Source organism: Pelodiscus sinensis, chromosome 2 (assembly GCF_049634645.1).
Source record: "Pelodiscus sinensis isolate JC-2024 chromosome 2, ASM4963464v1, whole genome shotgun sequence".
NCBI lineage: Eukaryota > Metazoa > Chordata > Testudines > Trionychidae > Pelodiscus > Pelodiscus sinensis.
Window position 1 is genome coordinate 39,915,471 of NC_134712.1, and position 15,587 is coordinate 39,931,057.

A 15,587-nucleotide genomic window follows, 5' to 3' on the forward strand; every position below is an offset into this window, starting at 1 on the left:
AACGCTTGCATCACTCAATTGCTACAGCGAGTTGTGGTGAGGCATGGAAATCACAGGTCCATTTCAGATGGAATGCCAGCACACTGGATGTCAAATGAGTCTGCCTGGCTAAATACAGGTTTCAGAGGGAAAAAAAGCCTGCTGCTGCCAGCTGTAGAGTGATAAAGAGCATCCCCCCCAGAGGGATAAAGGATCCCAGGAAGGCCGTGGGGGAAGTTTTGGAGCTGACTCCCTTTCGCCTCCCTCACAGTGCACAACGTCTGGGCACACCTGCATATGCAGCCTCACATAGAGTAGGTCCCTGCTCTGCACTCTGGCCACTAAGTAGCTCCCTGAGTGTTGGGATTCATCCCTTGCATGACCATTCTGAGCCAGGAGTTCTGTCCTTCCCCCTCATCTGCGTAGTGCCCACTTAGCTCTTCATCCCCATCTCTTTGAGGCTGCATGTGTAGGGGCACAGAGTGCATAAAAAATGTGGCTGCACTCTTCTGAGCAGGAAGCAACTTTCTCCACAGAATACCCTGTAAGCTTTCTGATGGTGTGTTCAGCAGACTGTAGGTTAACACTGATCTGAGCTGCTGCCACTTGCAAAGGGAGAGCAACAGACTGCACCACCAATAATCAGTCCTTTCTATGCCAACAAAGTTGCCCCAGGGAACTCTGTGATACATCCAGAGAATTTCCATGACCTAAGTAAAGCCGGGGCTGCACGCACACAAGAAAACAATAGGTCTTGGACCCTAGGTTAACACAATTAATGTGTGGATGCAGGGCAGTTAGGTTTGACCCAAACTCACACTGTTGTATAAATCTACCATAAAACATTATTCCCAAAGGTGGTCAAGTTACAGTCCTGCATGTACTACATTGAAGCCATATTATATTGTGCCCTTGTTCATTTTAGCACTCCTTAAAAAAAGTAAGACTTTGTGCTCAAAGGCAGAAGCCTACAGTTATTCTTAAAACAGGTGAAGGAACTGCTCTGTTTATATAATCATATCCAGTGCTCATATTATACAGTAAGGGGATCATTTAGAAATACGTAGATAAATAGTCAACTATATAAAACTTTGTAAAAAGGTGATTATAGTTTGCTGATATATGATTGCATAAATATTCTGAGGATTTCACTCCGGTATAAGCAAATCAAACATGAGTTAAAGTGCTTTCCATTAATAGCTTGGGCATCTAGTCTCTACAAATTACTTAAAATATGAGTAAAAAGACCCACCCATATGTGCTTCAGCACAGCAGAAATCTGCAGACTTTGAGTTTCAAGCAATCCACCCCAGTTAGACAGACAACTGTACACTACCAATCCAAAAGAATATTTCCATAGTGCCAAATATTTTAACAGCATAACTCACCTGGTCTGTATACACATCAGGTGGTACCATCTTATTAAAGAAATCAGAGCATACTGCTCCTGCTTGAAGGTAGTAATGAAGGGCTGCTGAATACTGATTTGTTGCTACAGTAAGGGGGAAAAGAATAATCTCAGAAATGAAATGTGTAAACATATAGAATTATTCACACTAAGATTTAATACATACGTACACACACAAAATGTCAAATTTTAAAGTTCACTGGAGTTCACTACTCAAAGAATTACTCATCACCCAAGTATAAATGCATACATATTAGGTGGTATACACTGTAACCACTATGTGATATGAAAATATGTTACAAGGATTTGAAAGAGGATCAGATCAATCAGTAAAGCTCATTAGCACTGTCAAGCCAAGGGTTTCAAGCCAGTTTCTCTTAATTATTTTATATATTTTAAAAAGGTTTCACTCTACTGAGCTGGTAAGAGCAAGGGGGACCTTTTAAATTAGACAATTTGTACCACTATGTTGGCTGTTGGGGTTAAATGTACATGCCACGCTGCTAACTCACCCTGAATTAGTTCTCTGCCGCACGCAGGGCTTCCAACAAGCACCCTTTGTAATATCAGAGCACTAGCATATCATCACAGCTGGACTGAACACTGTCAGCAGGTGCTGCTTTAGATTTTTAATTCAAAAGCCACAGTCAAGGCTTCGCAGAAGATTAGTGGTCTCCAAGTGGATTTACAGGGTCCAGGATGGAAAGAACAGAATCAAGTGGCAAGATGAGATGACAGAGGGATAGAAATCAGATTGTAGATTTAAACTCTGATATCTTATCCATATTAGAGAATGTCGACAGTTAATGTGCAAGCACCTGAAATGCTTGTTCACACACTATTTTGCTCATAACATTGCACAGGGGTGCCTAGTCTCATCAGATCAAAAACATCTTTTAATTGCCTTCCTGCACTAATTCAGTTCAAACTATTGGACTGACACCATCAGAAACAATAACTATGGTCACTGAACTAATTGACAGGGCTCGACAAATAATGCAATCTACTCGTCCGTGGCGAGTAGATTGCAACCCGGAAGAGCCGGGTTTGGGCGATCTGCGCATGCACAGATCGCCGGACAGCGCAGCTGGCGAGCGGGGCTCACTGTGGTTCGGCAAGCCCTGCTAATAGATTAGTTACCACAGTCCCTCAATACTCCCATCCACTACACGCAGCTTAGAATACTTGCTCCAACACCACCCAACTCTTACCTGAAAGGTTCTATGCTAGCACTAGGGATGTAAAATCCTGTTTAGTTAATCTGTTAAACTTTAAGTGTAAATGGTCAATCAATTAAACAGGGCAGGGAAGGGTGAGAGCTAAGGAGAGGCCACTTAGTTCTCCACACCCATCTCCTTGAGGCTGCATGAATAAGGGTGCAGAGGGCACACAAATTTGGCTGTGCTCTTGTGAGCAGGAAGCAGTTTTCTCTACTGAACCCCATGTTCACTCCCTCTGGGGCTCTGGCACTGGCCACTGTCAGAAGACAAGATACTGGGCTGGATGGACCTTTGGTCTGACCCAGTATGGCGGTTCTTATGTTCTAAGCTCTCTAATAGTGCACTTGCATACTGGTGTTCAGCAGACTGTCGGTTAATGCTGATCTGAGCTGTTGCCACTTGCAAAGGGAGGTGTGGCTTCTGCTTGTAACAGACTGCACCACTGTCCTCTCTACACCAACGAAGCTGCCCCCCAGGAACTCTGTGAGCCAAGGAAACAATGAAGAGGCAGTTGTCTCTGCACACAAACCCCTCCTGGTACAATTAAATTTGCTTATGTGCAGTGAGGAGCTAGGATTAGAACTGAGTAGATCCGGGGTCGGCAACCTTTCTGAAGTAGCATGCCAAGATTGAACCCTCCTGCCCAAGACCATGCTGCTGTCCCGGGAGGCGGGGGAAGGGACTCTTTCCACTGCACATTCTGCTTGGTCTCCTACCTCTGGCTTTTCTTGTGGGAAGGGGAGGAGCAGCAGGCATGTGCTTCCCCAGAAGTTGGATGTGGGGTTCTCCACACCCCCAGGAAGCTGGTGCTGGCTCCAATCTTGTGGGGGGTGCGATGCTGGATCGCCAGCACAGGCTGAGGTCAGGGTTGCTCGGGGGCAGGAGAAGATTCAGGGAAATGGGCGAAGCGGGAGCATGACCCTGGGGATGGGGTCCTGTGAGGGTCTGGTCCATGGCACCATCACCTTCATGCCAGAGACCCAGGCGCCAATGTGGCTTTGGGGCAGAGGGATCCCCCCCACACACGTTTTCCTCTCCCCATAGCCCCCACTGCAGCCTGGGCAGCACTCACCCTCTAGTGCAGTGGTTCTCAAACTTTTTGGTCTGTGAACTCCCTGGTTCAATGCAAACTTTTCCACGGACCATCAATTGCTAATGGAAACTCTCTGTTAATTACATAATTATGCCTGAGCCATTTTGCTAGTGCTGCAGCTAGGGAGAATGGTTTAATTTAAATTATTAAACAGATTAAGTGTTTTAACTTTCTCATGTTAGTTTATCAAACTTCATTTTAAATAAAGTAAAATATTAATTTATGTCCAACACAAGATTTCAATGTTTTATTTATGGCAGGGGTGGGGAACTATCAGTTGGGGACCACACAAGTGAGAAGCAAAACTACTCTAAACCTCCCCAATTCTCTGAGCCTGACCCCATCAAACCCCAGTCCCCAAATCGCTCATTATCAGCTCACTCCGGCCCCCGCCACTCACTCCCCCACTCCTCCCACGGGGGGTCCTGGTAGCTCTTGGAGGTACCAGGGGCACTCTCCCACCCCACTGTTTCCTTTTCACCCAGCTGCCCCACTGCCTCATCACCCCCCCAGCCCTTGACACCCCAAATCCCCCCTGCCCATTGGCATGGTTGTGGCTGCTTGGAGATGGTCCCAGCCAGGCCCCAGGGGCAGGGCAGTCTGTTCCCACGTCCCCTACATGCAGGTCCCTGCATGCCAGCTCAGATCATGTGCCCAGAAACCGGAGCTATTGCTCCAAGACTTGTGGCTGCACAGGCTCTTGGGGAGGGAGGGGAAGAAGGGTGCTGACCTCTAGTCATGGACACCATGTGCCACTGGAAATCAGCTTGTGTGCCACTTATGAGACATATGCTGTAGGATGCCAAACCCTGGAGTAGATGAAGGGAGAATGGTGGTAATGTAAGGTACTTTTTCTTCAAGCCTCTGTACTCTCTACATAGAAGCTACGTCAGATCAATGGCCGAAATAGGAGCTCATGCCTTTAAAACATGGGTTCCCAAATTGGGGGGGGGGGTGGAGAAATTCCGGGGGGGAGTGGGCGCGAGGCGACCCAGCCTCCCCTCCACTGCCCCCATGAAGTTTTGCAGCCCTGGTCAAAGTTCCTTTCCATCCCCCCCCCCCCCACTCAACAAGTTTTGCTGCTATTTTTTGGAGGGGGGGCAGGAGGGTTTTTCAAAAATCAAAAAGGGGGCATGATGCCGAAAAGTTTGGAAACCACTGCAATCTCCACTTACAATACAGAAGCACCTAGGATCTGTAAAAGTAGATCCTCCCATACTCTGGCCTACCTAATTCCAATCAGACCCCATGAAGATGACCCCCACACTACCTTGGAGTGAGCGCTCCTTGCATAGCCCCCGTGCTCCACTCCCTTGCAGAAGAACAGCTCAATTTCAGCACCTGGGGTATCTCTGTACTCCTGAAGGGATTGGGGGAGTAAGCAGGATTTATCAGGTCTTGCCTATCTTGACCCTTAAAATGAATTTGGGGAACAATGTCTAAGCTGTTGAACTGGTTTTCCCTCACTATTTGATTTGCCAACATGAATAGGGCTGAGCTGGGTTATTAGAATCATATTTTTCAAAACAACAGTCCAGTTTAGATAAGGAATTACCAATTTGGAACCCTACTCCAGCAAAGGCCTCAGAATAATTTTTTTTCACTTTTTTGGGTTATTGAATACAGATGTTCACCTGATTCTAGAGATAGATATATAAATTTAGAATATTAGCTTATTTTTTCCTTTAGCATTGAAAATTTCAAGTAACAATTACTTATTTCAGTTTTTAAAATAAAAGAAAAACAACCCAAAGCCCCCATTCTGCAGAGTGATTCATATGGCTATACAGAATCTCACTGATAACACTGCATTTTCAAGAACTGCCCTCACCAATCCACTGACATGTCTGAGTCCAAAGTAGGGATGTTAAGTAGCGATTAATTTACTAGTCAAGAAGTCAACAGAATTTCCATCGACTACTCAACGAGCACTTCCACATTCCGCCTTTGAAGTGTACAACAGCCCCAGCAAGGGCTCTTGTGCATTTCAAAGTTAAAGTGCCTACATGGAGCCTGGGGTTAGTGGGGGACTCAGAGTCTTGTGCTGGCCTCAGGCACCATGCTGCACTTCCTCTTTGAAATGCACAAGAGCCCCTGCACACCACACTGGGTCAAGCTGGGGAGTCCCCAGCTGATCCTGGGTTCCAAGAAGCTCTGCTGCTTTGAAATGCCACACAGAGCCCCGGGACAGGCCCCAGCTGACCCTGGGTTCCACCTGGCATTTCAAAGCAGCAGCGCCGCACTGAGCCCACTCTCTTCTCCCCTCGCAGAGGCAGCAAGGGGTGAGGGAGCAGTGACTAGTCAACTATCCTGTCAACTAGTCCTTTACATCTCTAGTCCAAAGAAACTGTCATTTTTTAAAGCTCTATGATGTCTGAGTGCCTTCTGATAAATGATTAATACATGGTACAACATTACTCTTGACTTTATGCAAAAGATACAGGAGGAAAGTAACTGAAGACAGAGCACAGTGCACATGCACGCACATTAATCACAAATGCCAGATGCTGGTTTCACTTACCAAAATAAATATCAGCTTGGATAATTAACCAGAAGTGGTTATCTGAGTTTATAGTCAATGCATAATTGACCAGCTCTTTTACAGTAACAGCTACAGCTTCAAAATCCACTGACTGAAGGCTAAAGAAAAAGGCAGTTTAGTCATGTCAATCACTATTGAAGCAAATAAGCTGATTAATTACTCTGCAAACACCCTTTCCCAATTAAAAAAAAATGTACCACCATCAAGATTATGGTTATCCTATTTTGTCACCTAAATTGAGACCTTTTAAGTCTATCAGCCATGTGAGAAGAAAATTTAGAATGATATCAATGACACCATGGGACTTACGAAAGGTGGCACCTTGAAGTAAATTGCAACAATGAAGTCTCACTTTCAAGAGCACAGTGAAGTTACATTTCAAATCTTTGCTGGTCCAGATTCACTGCAGGATTAGCATAACACAAAGCAGACAGCAACCTCCAATGGTTAAAAGCATGTAAGTATGCAGTACTGATTGGGAAATAATACCAGGGAATTAACACTTCAGTAGTTTCTCTTGATACAACGTATATAGATTCTCCAAATTTAAGGGGAAAAAAAAAAGTTTTTTCACTTTTCCAATGTTTCCAAAATACAACAGTAAAAGCATCTTCTGATTTGACCATCCAACAGCACTAAATTAAATTATTAGGAAAATAAGTTATGACCCGTGCAGTTATAAATATGGTAATATGGGTAGGAGCCAAATTGAATGGTCATCCTATCATATATTCTTGGTGCACTTTTGGGTGAGATTCAACCTCCTAGTCAAAAGGTATTTATTTAAAGCAGAGGTCACCAACCTGTGGGGTGCATTGCCTAGGGGTGTGCAGAGAAATGCCAGCCCCCCAAGAAAGTGGGGAGGAAGCACCATGCAGCTCTTTCCTGGCTCAAGGCCCTGCACCTGCCCCCAGCTGTGGCCCCTACCTCAGCCACCTTACCCCATTCTTCCCCATGATGACCCCTCTCCTGGTACCAGTGGGGGAAGAACGGACAGGGGTAAAGAGAGAAGCGAAAGGTAAAAATTTGGGGACTACTGATTTAAAAACGTATTCCTGCAATTACTCAGAATTCTCCTTCTCTGGATTTTTCATCTCCCTTAGCTGACAAAAATGCTCTCTCCTAAAAATAATTCCCCCCTTTACAGAAGAATCATCACTGTACCACGCCCACCTTCCTCGGACCTTTCAGTGCAGAGAAGTCCCAAGCAAAATCTAGCTTCCATGAAAGAAAGTGGGAAAAGGGAGTTACTCACCTCGCAGTAACGAGTGTTCTTCGAGATGTGACACCCCGTGGGTGCTCCACTGTAGGTGAAGGGTTGCCCTGAGCCGCAGATCGGAGCTTTGTATAGCAGTTTCCCCTGTTGAGCCACGCATGCCCAGGAGGCGTCTCGAGCCCTTCCCGCCTCCTGAGGAGCGTGACTCAACCCCCTCCCTTTCAGTTCCTCGTCTCCGCTCGAGAATTTTGACTCCGAGCAGAGGGGAGGTAGGGAGGGTTGTGGAGCACCCACAGGGACACACATCTCGAAGAACACTCGTTACTGCACGAGGTGAGTAACTCCCTTTTCTTCTTCGACTAGTGTCCCCATGGGTGCTCCACTGTAGGTGACTACAAAGCAGTACAGGCAGTCCCCGGGTTACGTACAAGATAGGGACTGTAGGTTTGTTAAGTTGAATCTGTATGTAAGTCGGAACTGGCGTCCAGATTCAGCCGCTGCCGAAACTGACCGCCAGTTCTGACTTACATACAGATTCAACTTAAGAACCCCAAGCATCCCCAAGTCAGCTGCTGCTGAAACTGATCAGCGGCTGATTCCAGGAAGCCTGGGGCAGAGCAACTCTGCCTCGGGCTTCCTGTAGTCAGCGCTGGTCAGTTTCAGCAGCGGCTGACTTGGGGACGCCTGGGGCAGAGCAGCTGGGGCGCTGCCGATTGGTCCTGCAGCGCCTTTCTGGGCACTACTGGACCAACCCAGCAGCACCCCAGCTGCTCTGCCCCAGGCGTCCTGATTCAGCCACTGCTGAAACTGACCAGCAGCGGCTGAATCAGGACCTGGGGCAGAGCAGCTGGGGTGCTGCCAGGTTGGTCCAGTAGTGCCCAGAGTGGCGCTGCAGGACCAATCGGCAGCGCCCCAGCTGCTCTGCCCCAGGGTCCACAACAAAAGCCAGGTCTGTTGGGGTGGGGGGCACACTAGCTGCGCCCTCCCCCCCCCCCCAGCAGACCAGGGACACGGGGAGCAGAGCCGCAGCGGCAGCGGGGTGCCACGCCTCTGAGGCTTTGCTCTGGCAAAGTCTCAGAGGCGCGGGACCCCGCCGCGGCTGCGGCTTCAGTCCCGGTGCCCCTGGTCTGCTGAGGACCGTCTCCATATCTTTGGCAAAAACGTGGGGTGGGGTCTCAGTATGACCCTATCCTTAGTGAAAACTGTGTAAGGAGGTTCTGACATTAGTGCTCCGAGTTCGCTCACCCTCCTGAAGGAGGTAATGGCTAATAGGAAGAAGACTTTCATAAAAAGGAAGGGAAATGGTACTGTTGCCAGTGGCTCAAAGGGAGGTCTGGTGAGGCAATTCAAAACAAGATTTAGGTCCCATAAAGGGGGTGGGGCCTTATGTGGTGGGTACACATTCTGGAGCCCCTGGAGGAATCTCTTCGTAATAGGATGGTTAAAAATGGAGAAGCCGTCTACTGAGGTATGAAATGCTGCTATTGCAGCGAGGTGTACTCTTAGAGAGGAGATTGACAGTCCTGATGCCTTAAGCTCCAGAGTGTAGTCCAGGATGGTATTTAGTGGTGAGGCACGGGGCTCCACCTTGGCTCGCTGACACCAATGACAGAAACGTGTCCATTTCTGTTGATAAGTTTTCTGAGTAGACTGTCTCCTGCTATGGAGGAGGACGTCTTTTACTCACTGGGAGCAGCGCTCTTCTACCTCCGAGAACCAGAGAGAAGCCATGCGTGAAGGTGCAGGGTATTGAGTTGTGGATGCAGTATCTTGCCGTCGTCCTGAGATAGTAGGTCTATCCGGTATGGTAGTGGGTGGGGTGGCTGGACCGCTAGCCTGTGAAGGTATGGGTACCAGGTTTGGCGAGACCATGATGGTGCAATCAGGATGACTAGGGCTTTGTCTCTCAGGATCTTGCGCAGAACTCTTGGGATGAGCGGTATGGGAGGAAAGGCGTAGTGTAGGGGGGCTATCCATTTGATTAGGAAGGCATCCCCCAGACAGTGTTTGCCAAGTCCCGCACGTGAGCAGAATTGGGGACATTTGGTGTTCTGGGTAGAAGCAAAGAGGTCTATCAATGGCCATCCCCATTGATGGAAAATTGAGTTCACCACCTCCGTATGTAACTCCCATTCGTGGTCCGTGGTGAAGTTTCGGCTGAGGGAGTCCGCTTTGGTATTGTTCACTCCGGGCAGGTATGATGCTATAAGGGTGACTTGGTTGCGGATACACGCGTTCCACAGGCGAATAGCCTCCGTGCATAGCGAGCGGGAGCGGGCTCCACCCTGTCTGTTTATGTAGAACATCGTGCAGATGTTGTCCGTTAGGATGCGGACTGTGTGATTGGCGATGTCGGAGGCAAAGTGTGCACAGACATTTCTTACTGCTCTCAATTCGAGGAGATTGATATGTAAGAGTGTCTCGTTTAGGGACCACCTGCCTTGAACTTCGTGACCATCCATATGTGCCCCCCAGCCGAGCAGGGAAGCATCTGTGGTGATTTGAATAGTGGGTTCGATTTGCTGGAACGGAACCCCCGCCAGAAGATTGTTTGGCACTGTCCACCATCGTAAGGATGCGAGCACGTCTGGTGGGATAGTAACCGTTTTGTTTCGAGGGTGTCGTGATGGGATATAAACGGCTGCAATCCAGAGCTGGAAACATCGAAAGTGCAGACGAGCATGGTGGACTACGTAGGTGGTGGAAGCCATGTGTCCCATTAGTCGGAGGCATGTAAGTATTGTGGTGGTAGGAAGTGCGAGCATCCCATTTATAATTTTTTGCATGGTTGCAAAGCGTTGTTGAGATAGGTATGCCCGGGCTGTAAGTGAGTCCAGGTGTGCGCCAATGAACTCTATATCTTGAACTGGGTACAGAATTGATTTGTCTTGGTTGATTAGAAGGCCTAGACGACTGAGGAGGGCCGTGGTCGTATGTATCATAGCGGCGGTTTCGGCGTATGAGGATCCCTTTAGAAGGCAATCGTCTAGGTAGGGAAATATGATGACGTTCTGCCGTCTGAGATACGCGGTTACGACCGCCAGTACCTTGGAAAATACCCTCGGGGCTGATGAGAGACCGAAGGGAAGAACCTTGTACTGAAAATGGTCCAGTCCCAACGTGAAGCGTAGATAGCGTCTGTGGGTGGGGTGGATGGTTACATGGAAATAGGCATCTCGGAGGTCGAGGGCTGCGAACCAGTCCCCTCGATCTAGCGCAGGAATGATTGCGGAAAGACTGACCATCTTGAAACGCTGTCTCTTGAGAAATTTGTTCAGTTTGCGGAGATCCAATATAGGTCTCCAGCCCCCCGTTCTTTTCTCGGTCAGGAAATAGTTCGAGTAAAACCCCCTCCCGTGGAACTCTCGAGGTACCCTTTCTATAGCCCCAATGGCAAGGAGCCGATTGACTTCTTGTTTTAGAAGGTTCTCGTGAGAGTGGTCCCTGAAAAGGGACGGGGTAGGAGGAAGGGTAGGGGGAATAGAAATAAAAGGGATGGTATAGCCCACTCGAATTATCTCTAGGACCCAGCGGTCCGATGTTATGGATTCCCACTGTGGGAGGAAGGCAAGCAAACGGTGGTTGAATAGATGGCCATGTTGAGGTGCGAGATCGAACAGGAGGTCTTGTAGACCCTCGACCAAATGTTCAAATTTGCTGCTTAGATGGCTGGTTGGCTGGCGGGCGGGCTTGGTTGGGTCGCCTTCTGGGACCTCGCTGTCTTGGTCTATTGTCCTCATAAGGCCTCTGTGGTCGATTGTATTGTCCATAGCGATATCGATTATCTGAATTATATGGGGTGTATCGCCTGCGTTTATAGGGTGGCGTGCCCATGCCTAGCATGCGAAGTGTGGACTTAGAATTTTTGCTGTTGTGGAGCATTTCATCCGTAGTGGCTGCAAATAGCTTTTGTTTGTCAAATGGCAAGTCCTCCACTTTGGGCTGGAGTTCGCGTGGAACTCCAGATGACTGGAGCCAAGAGGCTGTATGCATCACCACCGCTGTAGCTGTAACTCGGGCTGCAGTGTCAGCTACATCCATTGCCATTTGGAAAGCGGCGCGGGCGATCATATGGCCCTCATGAACTATTGATTTTAAGATGGGTCTTTTGGAGTCGGGGAGATGCGCCATTAGTTCTCCCAGTTTTGAGTAGTTGTCAAAGTTGTGATTTGCTAAAAGAGCAGAGTAATTTGATATTCTGAGTTGTAGAGTGGAAGAGGAGTATATTTTCTTGCCAAAGGAGTCCAACTTTTTGTGGTCCTTGTCTGCATTGCCCGTCCTATACTGTGGAAACTTCGCTCGTTGTTGTACTGAGTCCATGACTAGTGAGTTAGGTTGTGGGTGAGTGAAGAGAAAGTTGTTGTCTTTTGAGGGAACAAAGTACTTTCTGTAAATTTTCCTGTTAGTCGGTTGGATAGATGCAGGCGTCTTCCAGAGATCTTCTGAGGTCTCCATGATTGCCTCGTCTATGGGTAGGGCAATCTTGCCCTGTAGTGTCAGATGTAGATTCTTTAACAATTGGTATTGTTTCTTCTGCACCTCTTGCAGGGAGACATTCTGGCTTGTCGCTACTCTCTTGAATAGTTCTTGGAACTGTTTTAGATCGTCAATCGTTCCAGTGTCTGATGGTACTACGGCGTCCTCTGGTTGTGCATCAAGGGCATCAGAGTGTGTGATGTTTACCGACTGAGTATCCGAGTCGTTGTTTGAGATTCATTCCACCTCATCCTCCGAAAAACTTGCTGGAGTTAGGGGTTGTGGCCGAGGCAAACTTATCCGGGATGTAATGGAACGAGGTGGGGAGCGGTGTCCATATGGCTCCCAGTGTTCCCACGGTCCCCATTGCGGTGGATAAGGTGGAGGTGGGTAAGGCCAGTATGGGTGCCATGGGCCATGTTGTGGCGGAGCCCTATAATGGTGAGAGCGAGCCTTTCCAGGTGATGGATGTCGTGAGGAATGGACCGTGTGGTGGTCATCATCAGGAAGGGGAGCGTCGTGAAGAGACGACGGTGACATCGATCTGGGAGGGGATCGCCTTGATGGAGACCCCTCAGGAGAGTAAGAAGTAGAGGGCAGGCACAGATAATGATGCCCACTGTATGGATCAGTCTCTTGTTGGGGCTGATCCCTAGGAGTCTCATCTGGCTGCTTGTCTGGCTGTGGGAGGACCAGCGGAGCATGAGCTGTTGCCAGAGGCTTCGGAGGCTGCCCATCGTTTTGCTGCGGTGCCGTCACTTTAAGAGGCACCGCAGCTTTAAGCCGTGATGTAGGTTTCGGCGCTGCAGAGGTTTGAAGCAGCACCGGGGCTGGAAGCGGTGCCGCGCTCTGAAGCGGCACCGCGGTTTGAAGCGGCGCCGGCTTTTCATGCCATGCCGGCTGCTGAGAATGGTCCCGGGGCGCCGTAGAGGCTTGAAGAGGTGTCAGGGCTGGAAGCGGTGCCACGCTTGCAAGTGGCACCGCGGTTCGAAGCGGCGGCGGCTTTTCATGCCGTGCCGGCTGCTTAGAGCGCTCCTGGGGCCACTCAGCTGTTGAGTGCCCCGATACCGGTGCGGAGTGGGAGGATCGCCCCGAAGCCTTAGTGGCAGGGGACTTCCCAGCCTGGTGTGCCTCTCCTCTATGTTTGGGAGAGGAAGAGGCTGGAAGAGAGCGGGATGCTCTGGGTCTCGGGGTATTTTTGGAAGGCGGCGGAGGCTCTTGCTGCGGTGCAGATTGTTCTCCCGCAGGCTGTAGAGCTTTTTCAAATAAAATCATCCTGAGGCGGAGCTCACGGTCTTTTCTGGCTCTCGCCGTCAGGGAATTGCAGTGGGTACAGTTGTGTGGAGAGTGAGTCTCCCCCAAACACCATATGCAGTGCGAGTGGCCATCTGAAGCCAGCATTGGATCCCGGCATTGAGCGCACTTTTTAAACCCTGAGGAGCCAGACATTGCAGGCTCTCTCGCTCTTGAAATTATTATATTATTATAGTTTATGTGGTTTGCTGCTGCTGCTGCTGCTTCTTTTTTTTTTTAAAGTCTTTGGCTACGTCTACACTGGCCCCTTTTCCGGAAGGGGCATGTAAATTTCACCAGTCGTCGTAGGGAAATCCGCGGGGGATTTAAATATCCCCCGCGGCATTTAAATAAAAATGTCCGCCGCTTTTTTCCGGCTTTTAAAAAAGCCGGAAAAGAGCGTCTACACTGGCCCCGATCCTCCGGAAAAAGTGTAGGAATAAGACCCTCCGGAAGTAGGAATAAGACCCTCCGGAAAAGGGCACTTTTTCCGGAGGATCGGGGCCAGTGTAGACGCTCTTTTCCGGCTTTTTTAAAAGCCGGAAAAAAGCGGCGGACATTTTTATTTAAATGCCGCGGGGGATATTTAAATCCCCCGCGGATTTCCCTACGACGACTGGTGAAATTTACATGCCCCTTCCGGAAAAGGGGCCAGTGTAGACGTAGCCTTTATGTGTTTCTTGTTTGACAGGCGGGAGAAAGCCGGTTCACCAGAATCTCGGTCTGAGGTAAGTTCAAGCCCCCCCTGAGGGGGGGGATTTAATTAATCTATTTTTCCTATTTCTAGTTTTTTTTTTTTTTTTTTTTTTAAATAAAGAAACAGGGAAAGAGTAACTAGGATAACAGGGGAAGCTAACTATGCCCAAATTAGTAAGAGTAAAGCAGTCAGATAATCTGACAGGGAGCTCCTAACTGCTCAATCTGCAGACGAGGGCGGTTAGAGAGGAACTGAAAGGAGGGGGTTGAGTCACGCTCCTCAGGAGGCGGGAAGGGCTCGAGACGCCTCCTGGGCATGCGCGGCTCAACAGGGGAAACTGCTATACAAAGCTCCGATCTGCGGCTCAGGGCAACCCTTCACCTACAGTGGAGCACCCACGGGGACACTACTCGAAGAAGAACAAGAAATTACCTACCTGTGGTAAGACCTGATTTACTGCAGGTTTAGGGATGCAACTAGATGGGTCAGTCTCCTTGTTGTTGACTATATACCCAGAATCAACTTTTCTTAAAAATTCCCACACTTCATCAGTGGCAGTTATAGTTGGAACATTAGTGTAGACTAGTGTGTTTCAACCTTTTTTTTTATAAAGTACCCCTTTAAAAAAAAATACCCTCCCCTTTAAAATAAATAAATATATATATATGTATATGTACCCCTAGTACCTACAGTTTTCAGAGAATTTTTTTTCTATCATTGTAACATTTGTTTAAACAACTTAATCGTAGCTGTGCAGGCAATGAAATGTTTGGGTGTAAAAAGTACAAAAATAATAAAGTGCTGTTAAAACTTAAAACAGAAATTCAGTTCTCCAAATTTCAGTTGTGTAGATGTATCCCCTAGACTTTTCGAGTACCCCTAAGGGTACTTGTACCTGGTTGAGAAACACTGGTGTAGACCAGCCTCAATCATTGTACAGCCATAAGAACTGCATCAAACCAAAAGTCCACCTAGCCCAGAATCCTGTCTTTTGACAGTGGCCAATACCAGATGCCCCAGAGTTAATGAACAGAACAGATAACCATCAAGTGATTGGTTTCTCAGGACTCCATTAAATTAGTGGCCCATTCCCAGCTTCTGGGAGAGGCTAGGGACACCATCCTGGCTACAGCCTATCCTCCATGAACTTATGAAGTTCTTTTCTGAATCCTTTGAATCGACTGTGTGCTCAGTCACTGCTACTATTGTAGTCTCTTTGGGAGATGGGGACTATTGTGTGTATGCAGCACAATAGGAACCCTGATTCCTAAATGGGGCCTTTTAGATACTACTACCAGTATACAATTATTAATATCTATCAGACCTCGCTTAGAGCAGGTCTACATGAGATGATGGCTGCCAGTAACCCGTATACTCAAGTGCTCCTCCTGATGGAGCTCTCTTGGGAAACTTATGGGGTGGCAGGAGGAGAAAGAGAGGAAAATGAACTAGGCTTTTTTCCTCTTCCAAGAAGAGGTGTGGGGGCAGAGATGTAATAATTATTTCTGCTGTAAAACCACACCTTTTTGCAGTGCGATATAGCCCCAGTGTTGATGCAGATGTGAGAGATACTAAAAGAAAGCTTAAATGCATCAAACTCAATGCTTATTTTCAAGAGACAACATTATATACAGAAGCACACAAACCCCCGTTGTCACTAAAC

At 48.2% G+C, this 15,587-nt stretch overlaps 1 protein-coding gene across 1 annotated transcript in view; it reads right to left on the reverse strand.

The window, feature by feature from the left end:
- INTS8 (integrator complex subunit 8) overlaps positions 1-15,587 on the reverse strand; it is an 83,490-nt gene that overhangs the window by 3,672 nt on the left and 64,231 nt on the right. The window contains exons 21-22 of the mRNA XM_075920360.1: positions 6,222-6,340; positions 1,368-1,471 (exon numbers count right to left, since the gene is read on the reverse strand). Of these exons, the coding sequence (XP_075776475.1) occupies positions 1,368-1,471; positions 6,222-6,340 (223 nt within the window). The remainder of the gene's footprint in view (positions 1-1,367; positions 1,472-6,221; positions 6,341-15,587) is intronic.